The sequence below is a fragment of the Typopeltis vanoorti genome, chromosome 21 (genome assembly GCF_054136105.1).
Source record: "Typopeltis vanoorti isolate ZY-2024b chromosome 21, IOZ_Tvanoo_1.0, whole genome shotgun sequence".
NCBI classification, from domain to species: Eukaryota; Metazoa; Arthropoda; class Arachnida; order Uropygi; family Thelyphonidae; genus Typopeltis; species Typopeltis vanoorti.
This window is the reverse complement of record NC_143569.1, coordinates 14,082,063-14,102,948: the sequence shown is the minus strand read 5'-3', so window position 1 is coordinate 14,102,948 and position 20,886 is coordinate 14,082,063. Positions and strand designations below refer to the sequence as shown.

General features: G+C 36.8%; 1 protein-coding gene and 1 long non-coding RNA gene across 2 annotated transcripts in view; one reads left to right on the top strand and one right to left on the bottom strand.

Annotated features, from left to right (window-relative positions):
- The window catches only part of LOC150094637 (uncharacterized), a 150,024-nt gene extending 146,120 nt beyond the window's left edge, over positions 1-3,904 (top strand). The window contains exon 3 of the long non-coding RNA XR_016550147.1: positions 3,648-3,904. This is a non-coding gene — a long non-coding RNA (uncharacterized LOC150094637). The remainder of the gene's footprint in view (positions 1-3,647) is intronic.
- Positions 1-20,886, bottom strand: part of LOC150094636 (oxysterol-binding protein-related protein 1-like) — a 714,206-nt gene that overhangs the window by 442,954 nt on the left and 250,366 nt on the right. The window contains exon 9 of the mRNA XM_090411347.1: positions 4,178-4,251. Within this exon, the coding sequence (XP_090267473.1) occupies positions 4,178-4,251 (74 nt within the window). The remainder of the gene's footprint in view (positions 1-4,177; positions 4,252-20,886) is intronic.

The following is a 20,886-nucleotide window of genomic DNA, read 5'->3' as shown; positions in this document are numbered from 1 at the left end:
AATGGATTGATATGGTTGAAAACCTTGACCTCAAATGATCAAGTAGAAAAGCTTGGAATCTTCTCCCACAACTATCCATAACTAATCTATCTAAAAGAAAAAGCACAATTATTTCCCCTGAGAAAACAGCTAATCAAATCGTTAATATGTCAAGGGCACCTAGGGACCGTGAACATACCAAGAAAGTTGAGAAAGAACTTAGAGCTTTAAAAACAAATGCCCCTGCTTTTTCACAATATGCCCCAATCTTCACTATAGTAAAAGCCATCATAAAAGATATCAAAGCAGGCAAGGCCCCAGGCTTCAACGGTGTCCATCCTGAATTTCTGATTAATAGCGGGCCAAATACTATAAAATGGTTCTGTGAATTCTTTTGATATATTATTGACTGGCCTAGCCTTCTGTACAACAGATTGTCCATACCAATTATGCAGAATGTCCCAATTGAACAAGCTGGTTTTAGAGAAAAATGTGGTTGCTGTGATCAAGTGCTCACTTTAACATCATACATAGAAGCTGGATTTCAGAAGCAAGAAAAAACATCAGCTGTCTTCTTGGACCTAACAGCAGCCTATGATACAGTATGGCATGAAGGTCTTATATACAAATTTCTTAGCATTGTCTCATGTAAATGGACTGCACACTTAATTTCCTCCATGCTCACTGAATGTTTCTTTCAAGTTATATTAGGAAATAAAATGTCCCGACAACGAAAACTTAATAATGGTCTTCCACAAGGGTCAGTATTGGCACCCTTACTTTATAACCTATACACATATGACTTGCCTGCTACCATCTCATGCAAATTCTGTTATGCTGATGACACTGTAATTGCCATTCGACACAAAAACATGAGTCAGGCTGAAGAGGTACTTACAAAAGATCTGAAAACAATAAGTGAATATTACAAAAAATGGAGACTCCAGCTCAATCCAGACAAAACAGAAGTATCAAGCTTTCACCTTAATAATCATATGACAGATGTCACTTACATATCTTCTTTGAAGGATGTTTACTACGACACAATAAATTTCCAAAATACTTGGGCATGACCCTGGACTGCACACTCTCTTACAAGCAACACCTAACAAACGTTTCTGCTAAGTTAAGAATCTGTAACAACATAATACAAAAACTAATAGGCACGACATGGGGAGCAACAGCTAATAATCTGTGGATTACAGCTCTTGGTCTAGTTTTCTCTGTTGCCGAATATTGCTCACCAATGTGGCTAAATAGCACACATGTTAAACTTGTTGATAACCAACTAAATAAGACAATGAGACTGATTTCTGGCACAATTAAATCCACACCCACACACTGGCTTCCAGCTCTTAGCAACATTGTTCCACCAAATCTGTGCAGGACTAAGGCTCTCTTACAGGAGTATAAGAAAATCTTGGAGAACACAGCCCTACCAATACATTTAGATCTTCCAGACTTAAGTGTATGACGATTGAGATCAAGACATCCACCACTACAATTAGCCCAACTACTACTACTACAATCTAACTTTGACCTGAAGCAAAAGTGGCAAGAACAGTGGGAGAGCCAGGCAGATGACATCACAAAATTTTCTCTCAAAGAAATACAAGAAAGTTTTGATGCTTGCTCACACCTCCCATGAAAATTCTGGACTCAGCTTAATAGAATACGAACTGGTCATGGTGTATGTGCAGACATGCTTTTTAAATGGGGTAAACGACCATCCCTGCATTGTGATTGTGGAGCTCAAAGACAAACTATGGACCGTATTGTGACTCAGTGTTATCTCAGAGAATATTCAGGAGACAAATTGGAATTTTTAACTGCTACACCCGAAGCAATGAACTATTTGACTAATATGGACGTAACCTTTTAATTTTATTGGTTTTTAAAATACTTTTAATTTTATATGTTTTAAAGTGACAGTGTATTGTGCTATGTTTTTTTATTCATGCCATATGAATAAATAAATAAATTAATTAATTAATTAAATTTATAATCACTTCTGAATATTTAACTTAGAAAAACAAATTTTGCAAACACAGAAATGGCAATGAGCTCACTTCCATCTCCAAATTTAGATAAATTTTTATTTACATTTATTGCCATAATCCTGATATAATATTCATAATTCTTCTTTGCACCCTTTCCATAGCTTATCTCCTCTGAGCCCAGAAAACAAAATCTGTACACAGCAGTCCAGGTGTACTTCTATCGTGGCAAAATGAACTTCCTTATCCTTGCATGTCAATATTCATTTCAACATCACAATTATCCTCTGGATTGTATTTGCAATTTTTGCAATGTGATCTATGAACTTCAAATCCCTATCCCGCATAACATCAATATCCCCAGCCTCATCAGTTTCTAGTAACATAATCCCATCAATATAATATGCTGCTGGAAGTCTCATCATGACAAAGTACATAACTTTACATTACTAATACTGAAATGAGAAGACATTACTGTTTGACCACAGGTCCAGCCTATTCAAATCATTATCATTCCTATAAGTGCTAGATATCAGTAGCATCCCTGATTGCCCTCAATGTCTTTAGTCAGATCTTTGCCAATATCATTAATTGAATAACAATGGTCCAAGGACTGCTTCCCTGATTACACCACGTCATTTTAAATCTAACAGATTCACACCCATTATACCATGTTCTGATATCTATCTGGCAACCACCCACTTATCCAGGTCAACAGTTTATATTTTAATCCCATATTCTCCAGTTTATTCAATGGTCTTTCATATGTTGCATTTTATCAAATGCCTTAGCAAAGTCCAACAGTATTATAGTGTATTCCCTTTATCCAACAAAGCTGTAACATCATTAAAAAAAACAGCAAACTGCTGAAGCATGACCTCCCTTTAGTAAATCCATGCTGTCCCTTGCAAAGTATAGCTTGTTTTTAAATCCATTTCTGTCAAGTTCATGCAACTTCTTTAAAATCTTCACCATCACTCTAGGGATAGTGAAAGATAAGTAATTAAACATCAGTTGTTGGACCATGCTTGTGCAATGGAACTTTTATACATTCTTTCTATTCCTCTGGCATCTTTCCTGAGCTGAGACTCAAGTTATATAAACACATCAAGAGACAATTCAGCTGAACATTCCTTTAGCTAGGTGGTATGTGTTGATATCCCACCTGGTCCTACTGCCAAATTCTTATCACATAAACATTTAACAAGAACTTAAATTCCTGTTTTAATTATTTATCCCATGTGAGCAAACCAAAATGATGCAGTTAGGTGTATTCATAACTCGGTTACTTATATACAAAAGTTGTTGTTGACTTCACATCAACTGCTTCAGTATCCTGTATACTTCATTCAGGCATGTATGCCATGCATTATGGAAAATATCACTGCTCTGACTAGTTCTGACCTTTACTGAAATCTCACTGAGGAAGCTATAGGATTTAGCTAATCATGAAAATACTTTATGTGTGAACTTTTGTTTGCTCGCACTTGGGTAAATAATTACAATACAATTTCTTATCTAATATAAATCATGGATAATGGATGTGAAAGCTTTTTTTTTTCTGTAGAAATTTTGGCATGTATTTTTACATTTTGTTTGATTTGCAGTTTTGTGAGAGTTATTCTGAAGTTTTTTTTTTTAAATTGACTATCATTGTTCTATTTTTCATAGTCTGATTTGGGAACAGCTGAAAATAGTAGGAATGTATAGTGAGAGGAGTCAGACTCTTAGACATGACACTCATATAGATAGAGAGTATCCAGTTTCCTTGCCAAAATTTGGCCTCAATAGTGCCTCCCACATGCCACTACTCTGACTCTCTACCTGCACTCTAGGCATAACATGGAAGAGTACGTGGCAGAAGGATTATGTACCAGTTGAACCAAGTCTCCTAACTCATAAATAGCTTTGGGCCTGTGCTATCTGGCTGATTAAGTACTACCTGGCCTTCAGCATCATTTTAATGCTGTACTCTCAAAATGCAAGTGCACTATTAGTTACTATATGTTAACTGAAAAACTTATGAAAAGCAAATTTAATTTTTTATACTTATATTGTCTGAATGTAGTTTGGTTACATGTGTGTAAATTCGTAATTATTTATCATACATACTAATTATTAATTCTGTTAAGCTATGATGACTTTATAATAAAAATTTTTTACATCTCATAATATCAATAATCATCCATGAAGTTTATTACCTTGATACAAAAAAGGACATTACTCCCCTCTCTAAAACTGTCCACACTGGTTTCCATCCAAGAAAACGAGATTTCTGCAAATAACAGATTAAAAATTACAAAACATGAATAACAATTACATTACACAGATTATTAACATAATCATCACTGCATATTATAATAAATTTTATGCAAATATTAAATTAAGATCACCAGTTTATCATAACAGATGCATGTGGGGAAAAGCTCATCTGATTCATTTTCCTTCTCAGAGAATATTATTCTCAACACAGTGAAAATACTACTAGCCAAAACTTATTTCAAATTAGAATATGCTAATTTTTACATTTAATATTAGATATAAATAATCAAGATAAGCTGTATGATGACATCTTATTCTCAGTTACAAAATTCAATAAATCCTACTTTGGATCAAACCATTACATAAATTATGAAAAGAAAGAATAAAGATATTTAATGAAAAAATGTTTCTTGAAAACCAGGTCCTTCATAACAAATGAAATAAAGAGTGAAACAAAGCATGCTGAGGATAAAACAGACAAATGAAGAAACTGATCAGAGAAAGAGAGAGAGATTCAGTTATCTGGTAGATAAAAAAATGGATATTTTCTCCATATTAAAATAAGGTCAGGAACTGAAGCTCAGAAATGGAAGGAATGAATGGATATCAGAGTTATGTTTGTAGCCAAAATTATTTGAAAGATGGGTAAAAAGGATGCTGAAGGAAATCTTGGGAAGTTTTTATGACATGCAAATACTGACAGTTTAAGTGGGAAAGTGGTTTGTGTGTTGTCCAGGAATGACAATACTGAATTAAGGAAGAGAGAGCAGAAATGATGAATGTCATGATGGCCGAGCTGTATGAGACAAAAGTGTGCAATTGGCAAACATAAGGAACAAATTCAAATTTGCTCCAAACCAAAAACTGGAGAAAATAGAAATGGAACATGTTTGAATGCATTTGATAGTGGATGCTTGAAGCAGTTATTTGTGCATGTTTGTGTGAGAGAGAGAGAAATGCACAAAAGTAAGATAAAAATGAGTAACCATAAGGAAGAGAGAAAAGATAGGATGGATACAAGGATGAGAAGATTGTGACAGGACAGAATGAAAGAATACATCAGAGTATGACAGTAGATGAGTAGAACAAGCAGTGCAATGAATGGTAGTATACAGACATAACAGCCCATATGAAGACATCTAAGTTATACTTGTGCTGTTATACTCTTAGGCCACCACACAAGTCCACAACCTTTCTCTCTCTCTCTCTCTCTCATGAGTGTACATTCAGAATCCTATACCAACATCATATTAGATATGCTGCTCTATTTATACATTCTCTCTCTTTAATATATACTCTAAAGCATTAATGCATAGCAAAGAGAGAGAGAATTTCTAAAGGAATGGCCTCAAACAAATTAGAATCAGTCATATCTTGAGGAAGTACACAGTAAGATAAAGGAAGGCTTGTTAAGATTGTGGACTGGTGTAGCAGCACAAGAAAATAATAGCATGAGTATGGCTTATGAGTCTTCATATGGACTGTTATGTCAGTATACTAATTCAAAGAGTATCAGGAGTAATAATAATATCAGACTTCCATAGAGTCAATGACTCATCGCAGTAGGTCCTCCATCACATATGCAGTTTATCAATCTGTGACTTGAATGCATTCACTGTTTCCACACTTTCAGGCAATGCATTCTGACCAACTACAACTCTTCATGCAAATCTCCTTACTCATACTCTCCTTACACAGCTCCCAAAGATGGTCTCTGATTCTTTGCAGGTCTCTAACCATTCTATGAAATTGTGATCCACTTTAATCCAGTAAAAACCCCTTACCAACTTATATGTCTCGATCATGTCCCCCCCCCACACACACACACCACTACCCAAACATTCTATCCACTAGACTCTGCCTCTGCAATTTGCATTCTCTCGATCTACCTTTATATTCGATATTCTGAAGACAAGAAACCACCTTAGTCAATCATCTCTGAACCCATTCCAACATCTCTTCATCCATTTAAAAACCTTGTGACCAAATCTGTACAGAGTAATCCATATGCAGTCTGATCAAAGACTTACACAACAGAATTATTACATCCTTACTCCTACACATCAATGTTCTCCACAGAATTCTCATTATGCACTATGTAGTCCTCAATTTTAGCAAAATGTCCTTGAAATTTCAGGTCCTTATCCAACAACACTTCCAGATCCTTCATCTCCTCCACTTCCTGTAAGATATCCCCACCAATCTTATATTCTGCATCCCATCTACGCTTCTCAAATTTTAAAACCTTCCACTTGGCTATGCTGAACAGCCCATTCAGAAAGTCTATTCAAGTCCCAAGCTACAATGTCCATTCTACTCTTCATAGTTCTTCCCAACTTTGTATCATTTGCAAACAACTGTATATCCCCATTCAAGCCCTTTCCAATATCACTTACATACAAATTAAACATCAATGGGCACAAAAAGAAAAATCCTTGGGGCACACCACTGGCGACCTTTCGCCTATGGGATATCACTCCCCCCCCCACACACACAAACACAAATTGCTGATACCTATCAGACAGCCAATCTCCAATCCAACACACTAATCACCTATCCAATCCCACCTGCCTGAGTTTAATTACCAGATTGTTACATGGCAACCTAAATATACCACTGCATGCGTTTCCCCTATTCCAAAGAATCTATCACCTTGGTATAGTAAGTAGATAAGTAGATTGCTAAAACACGACCTTCATTTAGCAAACCAATGCTATCTATCAAAGAGAATGTTGTTGGCATCAACCCAATTCTGAATCCTGGTTCTCACTAGCCCCTAATATCTTTACTACAACTCCAGAACAAACAGACTGGTCTGTAATTTGAAACCTTAGTCTTATCACCCACTTTATGAAGCAGGACAATTTTGCCCTCTTTCCACTCTTTTTGAACTTTGGCAAATCTAAAACTTAAGTTAGTGAGGTAAGTTTACATTGACTCCCTGAAACATTCTCTCAAGACATGCAATAATATACCATCAAGTCCTATGACTTTATTGACATCAAGTTAACTCAATTCCTCATATGCCTCCTGCTCACACAACATCAGTGCTCCACCTCCCTTCTCAAGTTCTGAATTACTTTCACATGTTATTTCTGGGTTACTTTCATGAGAATAAAATACCTTTATGCACTGCTCATTTAATATCGCTATTATATTCTCTTCAGTGGTTAGCATTCTCTCCAACCAGTATCATCCTTCCATAATCATTCTTTCTTCTATTGGTCATATATCGCAAAAAACTCCCTAAGACACTTTCTGGCCTCATTAGCTAACTGCTGCTCATACTGCACTTTTGATACCTTTACCAAGTGAGTTAGTCACTTCTCTTGCTTGCACTTTATATGCCTCATGCAACTGACTATTACTGCCACTCATCTTATGCTGCCTCCATAATGCCTTCTTCCAAATGGCATGCTCCACTTCTTCCTTCATGTATTTCACATCCACCTTATTCGACCTCTTGACCTTTGGAATGCATTTAGACAGTCTTTGCCAGACAGTTCCTGAACAGGTCCAAAGCAGCACTGATATTCTGAAGACGACAATCTCCCTTCCTTCCAATTCTTCATTCCATGATATAGCTGCAAGTTGTCTCCTGAGCTTGCCACAATCACCAGCATTATGTTCCAAATATATCCCTTTCTCACAGAGTCCTCATATGGCTGGCCACCATTCAAGTAATCAGCAGTTGGTCATTCTCACCAGCTGGAGGGTGATTCAGTACCTCATTTACAATAACATCCTCTGATGAAATAATCAAATTCAAGATCCTTGATCCATGTGCGCCTCTGTTATATACTGTCTAAGGTAGTTGTCCCTCAAAACTGAAGAAAGTCATTCTCTTTGCCCCCAGATGCTGTCTCTTCATCATTAGTCTATTACCATAATTAAAATCACCCATAATGATCACCCTTTTCTTATTAGCTACACTTTGCCTATACATTTCCTTCTCACTGCTCACCATATTATCAGTCCACAGCAACACCTAACTAGATATTTCATTCTATTCACCTACACATCACATCATGCTGCTTCAAAACTGCTGCCACTGTTCACTCCTTTCATCTCACACCTTAGCTGGAGTAACTCCTCTGCTACCATCAACAGCACTCCCTCTCCCCTCTATCTTGCCTATCCTCACAAAAACATCATATCCATCCATCTCTATTCCTATCAGAATATCATCTTCATCTAACCATTTCTCACTTATTCCAACAATTTTGGGGCAAATATACTCTATTAATACTACAATTTCATTTCCTTTATTCCAAGCCAAATACTTCTGGCATTTGTAAACATGCATACAAACTTATTTGATTCTATAACAAGCCTTCCCGACCCACTTCTCAAATGTGACACCTCCATATGCTTGTCTCTATCTTCACTGATCTTACACCTCTCTTCAGACCTGTTTGTTTCCCCCCACATCCCTGGTCATTTCAATCTTTTCTTGTACACACATACACCTGCTCCTGTATCCATCATCCACCCTTCTCATGCAGTTTCCCCATCCATCCTGACCTCCCCCATTTCCCTGTTGGTCTTGCGTTCCTTTTCTTTCATTCTCTTCACTCATGCCACTTACCACTGCATTCATAAGCTCTCCTACCCTACTTACAGTTGTTCCACGTCACCTCTTGCTTCCTCAGGTCTTCCATTTACTTCAGTCATCACTCTCTCTTGCAGTGAAAATTACTCCAGCTGACTTATCCATTTAAATGTAGCTCATCTCGACCAGCTATTTTGCTCACTTCTTCCTAATATCTAGTGTTTCAACTACTCTGCTCACAATTATTCTATATCCTGGAAAGCAAACCTTATGCACCTTCTCATTTACCACACCTCTAATAATTGAATCCCCCATATATGGTGACTCTTGAATCATTGGACACCTCTTTCACACTGCCATCTTTTATTCTAGCCTTCCTCTCTCTTCCATACAAACCTGCTAATCTCCTTATTTCACTCTGCAACTGCCTTCTCTTGCCTCATCTTCACCAACTGCACTTTCATATCCTGAAATCACTGCTCTTTACTATCTCTACCAAGTTGGCTGCATTTTCATTCTCGCTGTCTATCATGATTGTTATTTTACAGTCATTCGGCTTAACTTTTGAATAAGTTAGATTATTGCTACTTTCAATAACCTCATTTATACTCTCTTTCATATTTCTTTTACCATCATTTAAATGGAGAACTCCATTCAATCAGAAAAAATTCAGTTTCAGGGCTTTCCATACTAACTTCCTCTATCTCATTTTCTTGCTTCCAACAAGTCTTGCATTTTTGGCTCAGAAAGCATTTATGGCACGCTCTCTTTCTCCACTGCCACTCTCATACCACAATCCATTTTCTCTTGGCAATTAATACATAGCATACACACACACATACACACACTACATTTCACAAAATCACCAATGTCAAACCCCCTGCACATCTTGGCCACTATTGTTCTCATTCACATCGGCACCATAGATAATACTATTTATCTATCATACATGGTATAAATATATCAAAAAATAAAACACACTCAGCCACACAGTCATACACAAGGATACTACAACTAGTAATTATCAAAAATATCATGAATTTAATATTAAAACAATGACTTATCTACAAGCTCAAGATCATGCTGTCAGTCCAATATGCATTTGCAGCATTAACTGAGTCAGTTAGCACAAGGGAAGGCTGGCAGTAATTATTCTGATGTAACAATTGTTCTCATGGATACCACCAGATCCTCTCATCCCAAATGAACACACCTTAATCACTAATTCTTACCTGGAGATTGTCCTAAATGGTGATAGTAGCTTGATGGATGATTGAACCCTTCCAGCAAGCCATGGTCACAATGCCCTGTGACCATCTAATTCTCCTTATCTAATTGAACCTTATCAAACATTTGTGGGGTCATGTGACACACAGCATCTACAGTCAACACCTGCACTCATTTGCTAACCTCAAGACACCTTCCATGATCTAGTAAAATTAACATAATGCTTGGTGCAAGTTGATATCTCAAAAGGAGGCCCAACAAGCCTCTAAGGAGGTGGTCAAAATGTCTTAGCTCACAAGTGTAGGGTGTAGGAGATAATGAGATTGTTAAATGTTTAGGCAAAAAGGTGATCCTACTAGAGGATTTTAAATATAGAAATATGGATTGGAAAGAGGACATAGCACATAATAACAAAGAAAATAAATGTTGTGTTTTAATATACTGGTGTTCAAAATCTAAGGGTGAACACTATATCTAAAGATTATCACTGTAACAACTGCAAATTCAGATGAATCAGTTTGTGGCGCTTTGATTAACTGACAATTTTGAGTAGAAAGCAGGTACACATTAAATTTTCAAATCACATACAAAGGAGTCAAATGATAGCAGTCAGCAGGATAAAAGGCAAAAGGCTGCACTAAACAAATTGTGTTTGAAGGAAGCTCTTTTCTTGAAGGAATAAATCTGCAAACTTGAATGTCTTGTAAAGTCTCAAAGACATCTGAATGCTTGAACAAGACCACAGAATTACTGATATTGCTAGAGAGTTTGTAATCTCACATAGTGTTGTATCCAGGCCTTGGGCAGTGTTTCAAACCAATGGAATGTGTTCCAGACATTTGCTAAGAGGTCACCACCATGCTCTTCCATGGAGCATGAAGACAGATTTTCGGTTATAACAGCAAAACATAATTGACACATCACAGGTCAGCTTGCAAATTGGCTCCATTCAAACACAAGTATGCAGATATCTCACAAACTGTGATAAGATGTCTGCAACAAGTTGGCCTATACACCTGAGAGCCTGTAGTCTGCATCCCTTTATCCACAGCTCATCTTAGATCATGTTTTCAGTGCTGTTGTATCCATAAAAATTGGACAAGACATCAATGGGCTAATGTACTCTTTACAGATGAGTCATTTTAGTCTTTCCTCCAATTCTAGATGACACTCAATCTGGCATGAAAGTGCACTGCTTATCATCACATGAATCTTCTTGAAAGGAATAGATACAGTAGTGCTGGAGTCATGGTGTGTGGAGGCATATGGATAATGGATGCACCTAGTCACAAGTGTTGGGGAAAAAAGGGACTAGTATATCATGTTTGATTGTTCTGTAGGTGAAGAATTTATTTTTAGGGATGACAATTCCACACCACATCATACACAAGTAGAGATACTTCTAGAGACCAAGGATATTATTCAAATCAAGAGATCAGCATGCCCCCCCCCCCAGATCTCAACCCAAGAACACATTTGGGAATAACAGGGAGATACAATACTGCTTAAAATACCCCCCCCTCCCCCTAAAAAACAAACAAGGCCTTATCCTTGCTCTGAAGGAAGAGCAGTGGGCTAGTTTCCCTCAAGAACTCCTGAATGACTTGGTGCTAAGCAAGATATGACATTGTGAGAACTGCATTACAGTTTGGGGTGGATATTCCATTCTGAAATGTCTCTTCACAGTTTTTCTGTAAGCATTGTACATTAATTCCTTAATTATGTTCTTAGGAAATTGTAACTTCCCCCCCCCCCCAAAAAAAACCATACTGCAATTTAATTTGTACAAAATTTATAATACATTTTTTGTGTAGTATGCTGGCACTAAATTTGTCTACATTTGGCTGTAGTCATGAAAATGTGAAAATTTTTCCATATACAGGTAAAAATGTAGTTCATCTTTAGCTTTTGGAAACCAGTGTATATCATCCCCCTCCCCCACACACAAAAGAAGTCACAAAAATACATGTGGTACAGGTTTTGTGACCAGTAAAAAGCAATTAGTGAGAAAGAACGAATCTACTGATGTTTCTTGAGCAGCTAGAAATTGTAGTCCTTGAGTAAAATGGCATTGGAAAGGCTGTATGTTTCAGAGAGAATGAACAGAGGTAAATGGAATTAAAGAGGAAGATGCTTCAATAAGTTTAATGCTGAGGGAAGTCATCAATCAGAAAGACATACAAGCAAAAGTATAAGACAGATGTGATCAAGAAAGCTCCACAGTCTACTTACATCAAAATCATGGTAATGATTTATGAAAGAAAGAGATTGATAGATCATGAGAAATAATTAAAATAACCTGATAGCCACTCTACAAAGTGGCTGTCAGATATAGGTACTTTTATGTAAAAAGTCAGATGAGTGAATAGGGTAGAAGTGAAATGGATGAAGAGTGAAATTCAACAAAGAATATGGAAAAAGAAATCACTATAGAATAGCACACAATGATCAGCTACATGAATATTATAAGATACCGACTAAAACAAAATGTGATCAAATAGTAAGGAAAGGTGCAACAAGAGGAGATTAACCAATTAGGACTAAGGATATTCAAGACAGCTTTGCTATTATGTTTATCAGTACCATACACGAGTAATCACAAAACTATAACAAGATAATGTGCAATGCATGGGAAACTGGCTGGAGACAAAGGGGTTTGTTAATGTGTTTATTAAAGAGGTGAGAGTTGCATTCACTGTAGAAAATGGTATATGGAAAGTTGTTCTTCCAAAGGACAGAGGTATGTGAAATAAAAGAAGAGGATGAAAAGTTAGGAACTTAACTGTGTATAGATGTTGACTAGTGGTTGTTTGTGTTCTCACATGATTAGAGGAAAGCATAAGAATGATATTGGCTTCAATGGAGTGCTAGCTATGAAAATATCTATATATTAAAAAAAAAAAAAGACAATGCAGAAACAGGACTGTTATCTGGTATTTCTCACAGAAGTCAGTGAGAGATACCAGAGTAAATCTATTAAGCAAATAGCCCTTCCCTGAATACAAGGCATTGTGAGTAAAGTTTCTATGTGCACCATCTCAAATGAAAAAATTATTAAATAAAGTGATAAAGAAAACTGATCTTGTAGTGAAAATGATCTAGTAAAGAAAACTGATCTCAGTTGGCAATCAGAATATCATCAAAAGTGGGGGGGGGGGGTTAAGGACAAGATATTTCTTCCAAAAAATAAGACAGGACTATGTTTGTATAGGACTTCACCCCACTTCTGAAGTGAGGAAATGTGTGTTTGAGGCATTGATTATAAAAGATATTGAAGATTGAATTACTTGAATACAATAAGATTTTAAGAATATAGAAAAGAATGGTGTGTACAGTCATCAATAAAACTATGAACAGGACTGAAAGTGAAGGGTATGGAATACTCAAGAATTGATGGAAAATGAAAAATGGGAAGATGAAATCATCTGCTATGGTATGCAATGAATACTGAAAGAAGTAGATAATTCAATCAGAAAGGGGAAAAAAAAGAATATATGAAGGTAGATTAGCAAGAAGACTAAAATGCAAGACCTTATCAAATGCCCTGGAAATATCAAGAGTGACCACATAAATTTCCCCAAACTTTTCCATGGTTTATATCCAAAGGTGTGTAAAGCAAGCACAGAAATCTGTTTTGACTAGGAGTGAAGAAATCATATTGGCAAGTGTTAATTAAATGGTGGGTCAGTAAGTAATGACACAGTTGGCTGTTAACAACCTTTTTCATTATTTTCTAGTGGACTGAGGTAAAAGAAATAGGATGATGGCTGACTTTTACCTCACTTTCTAGAAACAAACTAGATAAAGACTTGTTTCAATGGTGTAGGGTATCAGATGAGTATGAAAGCTTAGAGAAGTGTAAGAGGATGAGTATTAATATGTTGGCAGGTGGTTAGCATAGCTGCTCTCCAACCAACAGGTTGTGGGTTCGAATCCCGCTGTGAACATGGACACTTGTGATTGTCTTTAGGTGGAAGATGAACTTCATTGCCCAGTGTGAGATCACTGCCCCACTTATTGGAGGCCTGAAGTGGAAAAAGTTCTATATTTGGTCTCTAGAACAGGGTTCCCAGACTATGTAAAAAAAATACAAAAAAAAAAAACATTGATAAAAATGGAAAAAAATCCTTAACCCACCCACAGTACAAATCTACTCTATAATTTAAAATAAGCCTTTTTTTTTTTGTAATGTTTTTATGTCATGTTTGTTGTCAAGTTATTTGAAACGTTTTGAAAGACTCGACACTCAGGGGCTACCCTGAGTGTCAAGTCTTTCAACCTTATTTGTGTCATCAGAATTCATGGAGAACCTGCCTACCAGTCAGGAAATAGGGGGCGGGAACCCCTTTTCGAGTCATCAGAATTCAAGGAGAACAGGCCTACCGGTCAGGAACTCAGGGGAACCCCCTTTTCAAGTCATCAAAATTCGAGTCATCAGAATTCAAGGAGAACTGGTCTACCAGTCCGGAACTCGGGGGCACCCTAGGCATCAGGGGGAAGAGCCCTAGTATACTATAAGTTTAATAACCTTCTTTTGTGGCTGGTAACCACATCAAAAATAAAATAAAATAAAAAATTCCAGATCACAAGTTTTTAGTAAAATTGGGATGATATTATCTGAATCAGGGAATTTAGTATCAATAATATTGAGTTTTTAATGGATCTTGTGACACAGAACAGATTACTGCACACACACACATTCACAAGATTAAGAATAATAATAATTATTTTTATTACTGCAAATAGTTCAGTCAGAAATTAACATTTCTGTGGCATTTCTATTACTAAAGCATCATCATCAGTGTATTAGCATAATCACAAGGTAAAGCTAGAACAAGGAATGTTACTCCTATTTACAGAGCTGAGACAAGTACCAGAGTGCCACCATACAGATGGTTACAAAATCAAATTATATGAAATATGGTAGTCCCCCTTATCTGCAGGGGGGGATACATCCCAAGACACCCCACAGATAGTACCAAATCCTATATATACATACCTATGATAAAGCTTATTTTATAAATTAGGCACATTTATTTATTTATTTAGCGTATGGCAATCTACATGCAGTTATAAAGGTACATAAGTCAAAATAAATATATAGAAAGTAAGTGACAAAGAATTAGAATAAAACAAAGACACTTATACTTTCAACAAACAAAACACTTATAGGTTAATATGAAGTTGTCTGATCCAGTCTATAACAGGTGGTGTCGCCTCCAGGAAGTTGTTTCTTTGGCCTGTGTATGCACAAAGACTGCACTCAGTAGAGATGTGGTGGATTGATTGATTCGGGTGCCCGCAGTTACATTCCGGTAAGGGAATTTTCCCCACTTGTAGAGAGAGCTTGCACATCTTCCATGTCTGGTGCGAATCCTGTTCCGCGTTGTCCAAGTCTTTCGACAGTTCCATACTCGGGATGTTGAGATGATGCCTGTCAAACCAAGTTTGGAGTTGAGCATTGGAATTTATGCTCCACGTTCACTTCCATTGTTCTTTGGTGTTGTAGTTGGTCATTCTCAGGTGTTTAGCTTCACAGAGAGGAGGTTTTCTTGATTGCAGTCTGTTGAGCTATAGCTCTAATATGTCATTGTGTATAGGCAATTCAGTGTTTCTGAGTATTTTATCATATTCACATAGTAGAGCATCATGTCTTCGTAGGTTTGGTGGTATTATGTTACTCAGCATTGGGAGCCAGCAAATAGGAGTTTTTATGGTTCCAGTGATAAGTTGCATTGTGGTGTTAAGCTGGCGGTCAATTAGTTTGGCTCAACATGGCAGCTGTTGAGCCAAACAGGAACGCAGTACTCTGCCACCGGAAAAAACAATCCGAGTGCGGATGTTCTTAATGTGGTTGCTGCTGCACCCCAAGAAGTGCCACATAATTTCTGGATGATGTTTCTGGTTCTAATTTTTCCAGCTGTGTTTTCAGCATGTTTCTTATATGATAAGGTGCGATCAAGTGTAAACCCTAGGTATTTCGGATATTTGTTATGGTGTAGAACTGAGTTTCCAAATCAAATGTTCAGCTCGTTATGTGCCAGTTTATTGCTGAGATGGAATGCTGACACTTCAGTTTTACTTTGGCTTGGTTGCAGTCTCCATTTTTTAAAGTAGTTATGCATAGCAGCAAGGTCATTTGTGAGAGTTTCCTCCGTTCGTCTTAGTTCTCTATTTCTGGTAGCTAATGCTATGTCATCTGCATTGCAGAATTTTCTAGATGCTGTGTCTGGCAGGTCAGCTATGTATAGGTTAAATAAGAGAGGGGGGGGGCAGTACTGAGCCTAATTAGGCACAGTAAGAGATTAACAACAATAACTAATAATAAAATAGAACAATTATAAAAACGAGCCTGTGTAGCTCAGTGGATGTGGCGTTTGCCAACCACGGCACTTGGCCGCACGAAGGAAGACTTGGTTTCGAGTCTAGTCGGCGACTAGAGGAAATTTTTCTAAGCCTTTTTTCGACCAGTTCCCGAGTTAGTCGATCTCTGGCACGGGCAAGCAGGTTTTTCCTCCCGGAAACTCGGGTTTTTCGTCCTGTAAACTCAAGAAAATCGACCGTAGAACCCACATTATTTCAGACATTAAATATATTGTGTTAGGGTTAGGGACCACGAGATGGCGGCACATTTGAGCCGTCTCTCTTCACTGAGTACCGCTTAATTAGTGATAGCTTTGGGCCATCTATCTCTGATTGGTACCAGTGGAGATTGAACTGCCCGCTCAGTCTCCAAAAAGTTAGATAGGGCTAAATGGCCTCGCCTACTCCCCGTATACAGGAATAAAAAGGCGTTAGCTGATTTTTTTTTTCTGACTGTAATAAAAGTTATCTGAATGTGAATGGAATCTTAGCAACCTCAGCATACATTTTTTTTTTAAATATTATTATTTACTTATTATTTTATGAGGTCGAGAACTTTCACCTTTTCACTTAAAAGTAAGCACTTTACGGCTTCTCTTTGGCATATCCAAATTGCCAGCATCACTACTCTTGTGGCCATTATTAAGTAAAATAAGAGTTACTTGAACCCAAGCACTGCGATATCGTGACAATCTGATAACCAAGAACTACTCAGAACGGCACACAGTTTAAAACTTATGAATTGTCTATTAGGTGGAAGATGAACTTCATTGGCCGGTGTGAAATCACTGCCCAGCTTATTGGAGGCCTGAAAGGGCCATACGGCTTCATTTTGGCAATGTAAATTACATAGGCAAAGTGGATATTAGATCCGACATTATTTCAAAGCCGAATGTTTATAGAAACTATGAAGGTTACATAAGTTGACCTGACTTCGTAAGTTGGCTTACGAGAATACAATCCTCGGTTTCACCAGGTTGCCTTACCTTGCACTACTTGACTTAAGTAGCTAAGGCAACTCGGGCATCCCGAAGATTGTATTCTCATAAGCTCTCAGGTCAACTTACAAAATTTTCATAGTTTCTACAGACATTCAGCTTTGAAATAATGTTGGATATAATATCCACTTTGTAGATGTATTATATATTGTTTATTTCTGAATTTCTATTTAATATTTTTGGACTGAGGTTGACCATAGATAACAAACTGCAGATAGCAAACCGGCAGATAAGGGGGGGGGACTACGGTACAAAATTTATATAATTGAATGAAATAGCATTAGATTAAAAAAAAAAGGGAGGGGGAAGGGCATTGCTTTCTGTTGCCATTTATAAGGATGAGACTTTTCCAAATCTTGGCATTAGATAGGCAACCATTTCAATTTAAGTTTGGGCAGTATAGAAGCACTTCAGAACTCTTTAAATAGTCTGTCACATCTAAATTGGCACTAAGGTAAAATGAGCAGTGGACTGGAGGGTATTGTCAATGTTCACTCCATGCTGAGCATGGCCAGATTTTTCACGTTTATTGTTTATTGTGTTGATATAAGATTAACAGTCTCATAGTTGTTTTTCAACTAAATGTCCTGTTTGTCCAGAGCATGAACAACTTATGCTAAACCTGGTAAACACTAGAGGGAAGGGAGTTGTTTATTTTTCATGGATGGTAACTAGGAGAATATTTTGTTGATAGGGAAGAATGAAGGGACTAATTTTATCTTTTTAGGATCTTTACAATCTCCTCCGAGATTAATGGAAGACGAACTCGCGTACAGATTCAGGATTGTTCTTGGAGTTAGGTTGTATGTGTCCAGAATGCATTTAAACATACTTGAGGTGAAGCCATTCTATAGTATCATGTACTGGATGGGGGTGTTCAGTTCTTACTTGGAGAGGTTGGGAATTGGAGCAGATAATGTGCTCTGTTCAGCAAGAATGTGAAGACACCGATTTTTTTTAGAGATAATGGATTGAATGTTGCCATATGTAGCTAACTGTGAAAGAAGATTTACCATAAACAGATGTTGTAAGTATTCCAGATGGTGTATGGGAAAGAAAGATGTCCAGGAAGGCAAATTTCCTGTCTTTTTTTTTTCCATGGTGAAGTTGATACATGGGTGTAGGCTATTGATTTTAGTTAAGAAAGTTGATTAAAATCTTCAAGTGAGCAAAGAAGATGGCATATTCACAAAATACATAAAATCATGTGGTTTCACAGTTTGTAAAGACCATATTGGATATGTTCAATGATATTTTAACTACAGAAAAAATTCCAGTGTAGCAGCATAAATCCTTGATTACAAGAGTGATCTGAAAGGTTCTCGGCCTCGACCATAAATGGCAACACTATCGGCAAGAATTTCTTTTTCTAAGTTGGCACATCTGTCATAAGCATCCATGTGAAATTGCAAGTCATTCTATCAAGTAGTTTGCTTTATACAGCTGTCTGAAGCAAAAGTGTTGTCTGTATCCCTTGAAATGGATAAAATTGAGTATCATGTGTTATAAAAATTCTTTGTAAAAGAAGATTTAACACCAAAAGAAATTCATTCAAAGTTCATAAAAGTTTATGGACACTCTTCTCCTTTGTTTTTGACAATTAAGAAATGGGCTGCTGAGTTTAAACATGGCCGTACCAGCCTTGAAATGATCCACGTGAAAAGGATGTCCAAAAAGTGTAACAACACCAGAAATCATTGATCAAGTGCACGATATGGTATTGGATGACCAGCAAGTCAAAGTGCGTGAAATTGCTGAACCTATAGGCATTTCAAAAGAACATGTAGGATATATTCTGCATGAAGAATTGCAAATGAAAAAGCTTTGTGCAAGATGGGTGCTGTGCTTTTTCACAGCAAATCAAAAATGCACTTGCATAAAAATCTCTGAACAGTGCTTTGAGCATTTTAACAAGAAAAAAACTGATTTTGTGCATCAATTTTTTACTATGGATGAGACTTGGATTCACCATTACACACCAGAATCCAAACAGCAGTCAAAACAGGGGACAGAAGCTCTTGGTTTTGCTAAAGCTTTAACAGAATACAGTATGGAAGACTGATGCATAAATTAGAGAATATGGGATTGGATTGTAAAATATCAGCATGGATAAGAAGATAGCTAACTGACATATGCAAAAGTGGTATATTGGGGATGTGAGTCTGAAAGATAACATCCAAGATAACTTTCAGTTATTTTGGATGTGAAATATCATATGAAAGAGAAAAAGACAAAATTAAAAACTTCAAAATTTTTACAGATTATAGGCCTGATAAACAGAACACTCAATCCAAATACAGTATAAAAAGAAACACACTAGAAAATATACAATACTTTAGCAGTGCCTGTATTATTATATAGAAGTGAAATTTGGGCAATAACAAACATCATCATCATCAAATTCCTGCCATGTACCCTCAAGGGGTGTACAGGATATGACAGTACTACATGAAAAAATTACATCATTACTAACTTCCTATCTACAATTTTCCTCCAAATCAGTCTGTTACTTGTCAAGACTCCAACATTATCAGATCTTATATTTCTATTGTCTAAGGCACTTTGTACCGTATCAATCCACCTATATCTTGGTCTTCCTCTGGGTCGTTTTCCTGCCAACCTGGCAGAGAACACTTGTTTTGCTAATCTTTCCTCTCCCATTCTATTTAAGTGACCATACCACCTGAGATTAGCTCTGCTAACACATTCCTGGATGCTGGCAATGTCAAGTTCTTTCCTAATATCCTCATTTTTAATATGATATTACCATTGATGCCATCTGTTCACACCTCTAATCTTTCTCAGGACTCTCATATCTGCGGTCACTAGTCTTTGGTCAAGTGTTTTACTTCTGACCCAGCTCTCAGATCCATAAGTTAAAACTGGTTAGAACACTGTATTGTATACAGCTAATTTAGTGTTCCGACTAATTTCTCTCTTATTCCATATGAATTTATTCAATTGACTTCCCACCATATCAGCTTTTCTGATTCTGTTGTATATTTCTATATTTAATTTACCATCTTCAGTAAAAATCATGCCTAAGTAGCTGAAATGTTTTACTTGTTCCACAAGTTCTCCATTAACAACACAGTTGACATTTTCAATGATTCTGCCTATTTTCATTGTCTTTGTCTTTTTATTGCTGACCTTCATACCATATCTATTACAACAGCTATTCAATTTAGTCAGAGAATCTTGCAGACTTGTAGCAGATTTATTTGGAAGTATAACATCATCTGCATAAAGCAAAGAGCTGACATTAACATCTCCAATTTTGATATCAGGTTTAATACGACTTTCCTTCATAATGTGATCCATATAGATAATGAATAACATAGGGGATAATGTACATCCTTGTCTCACACCAGATTTGACATTAAACTATCTTCCTGTACTTCCTTCAATTCTAACTGCTGATTTACAACTCAAATAAAGACTAAGTATTGCTTGATATAATGCCCCATTGACACCATATAACTGCAGCGTATTGAATAGCTTCTCTCTT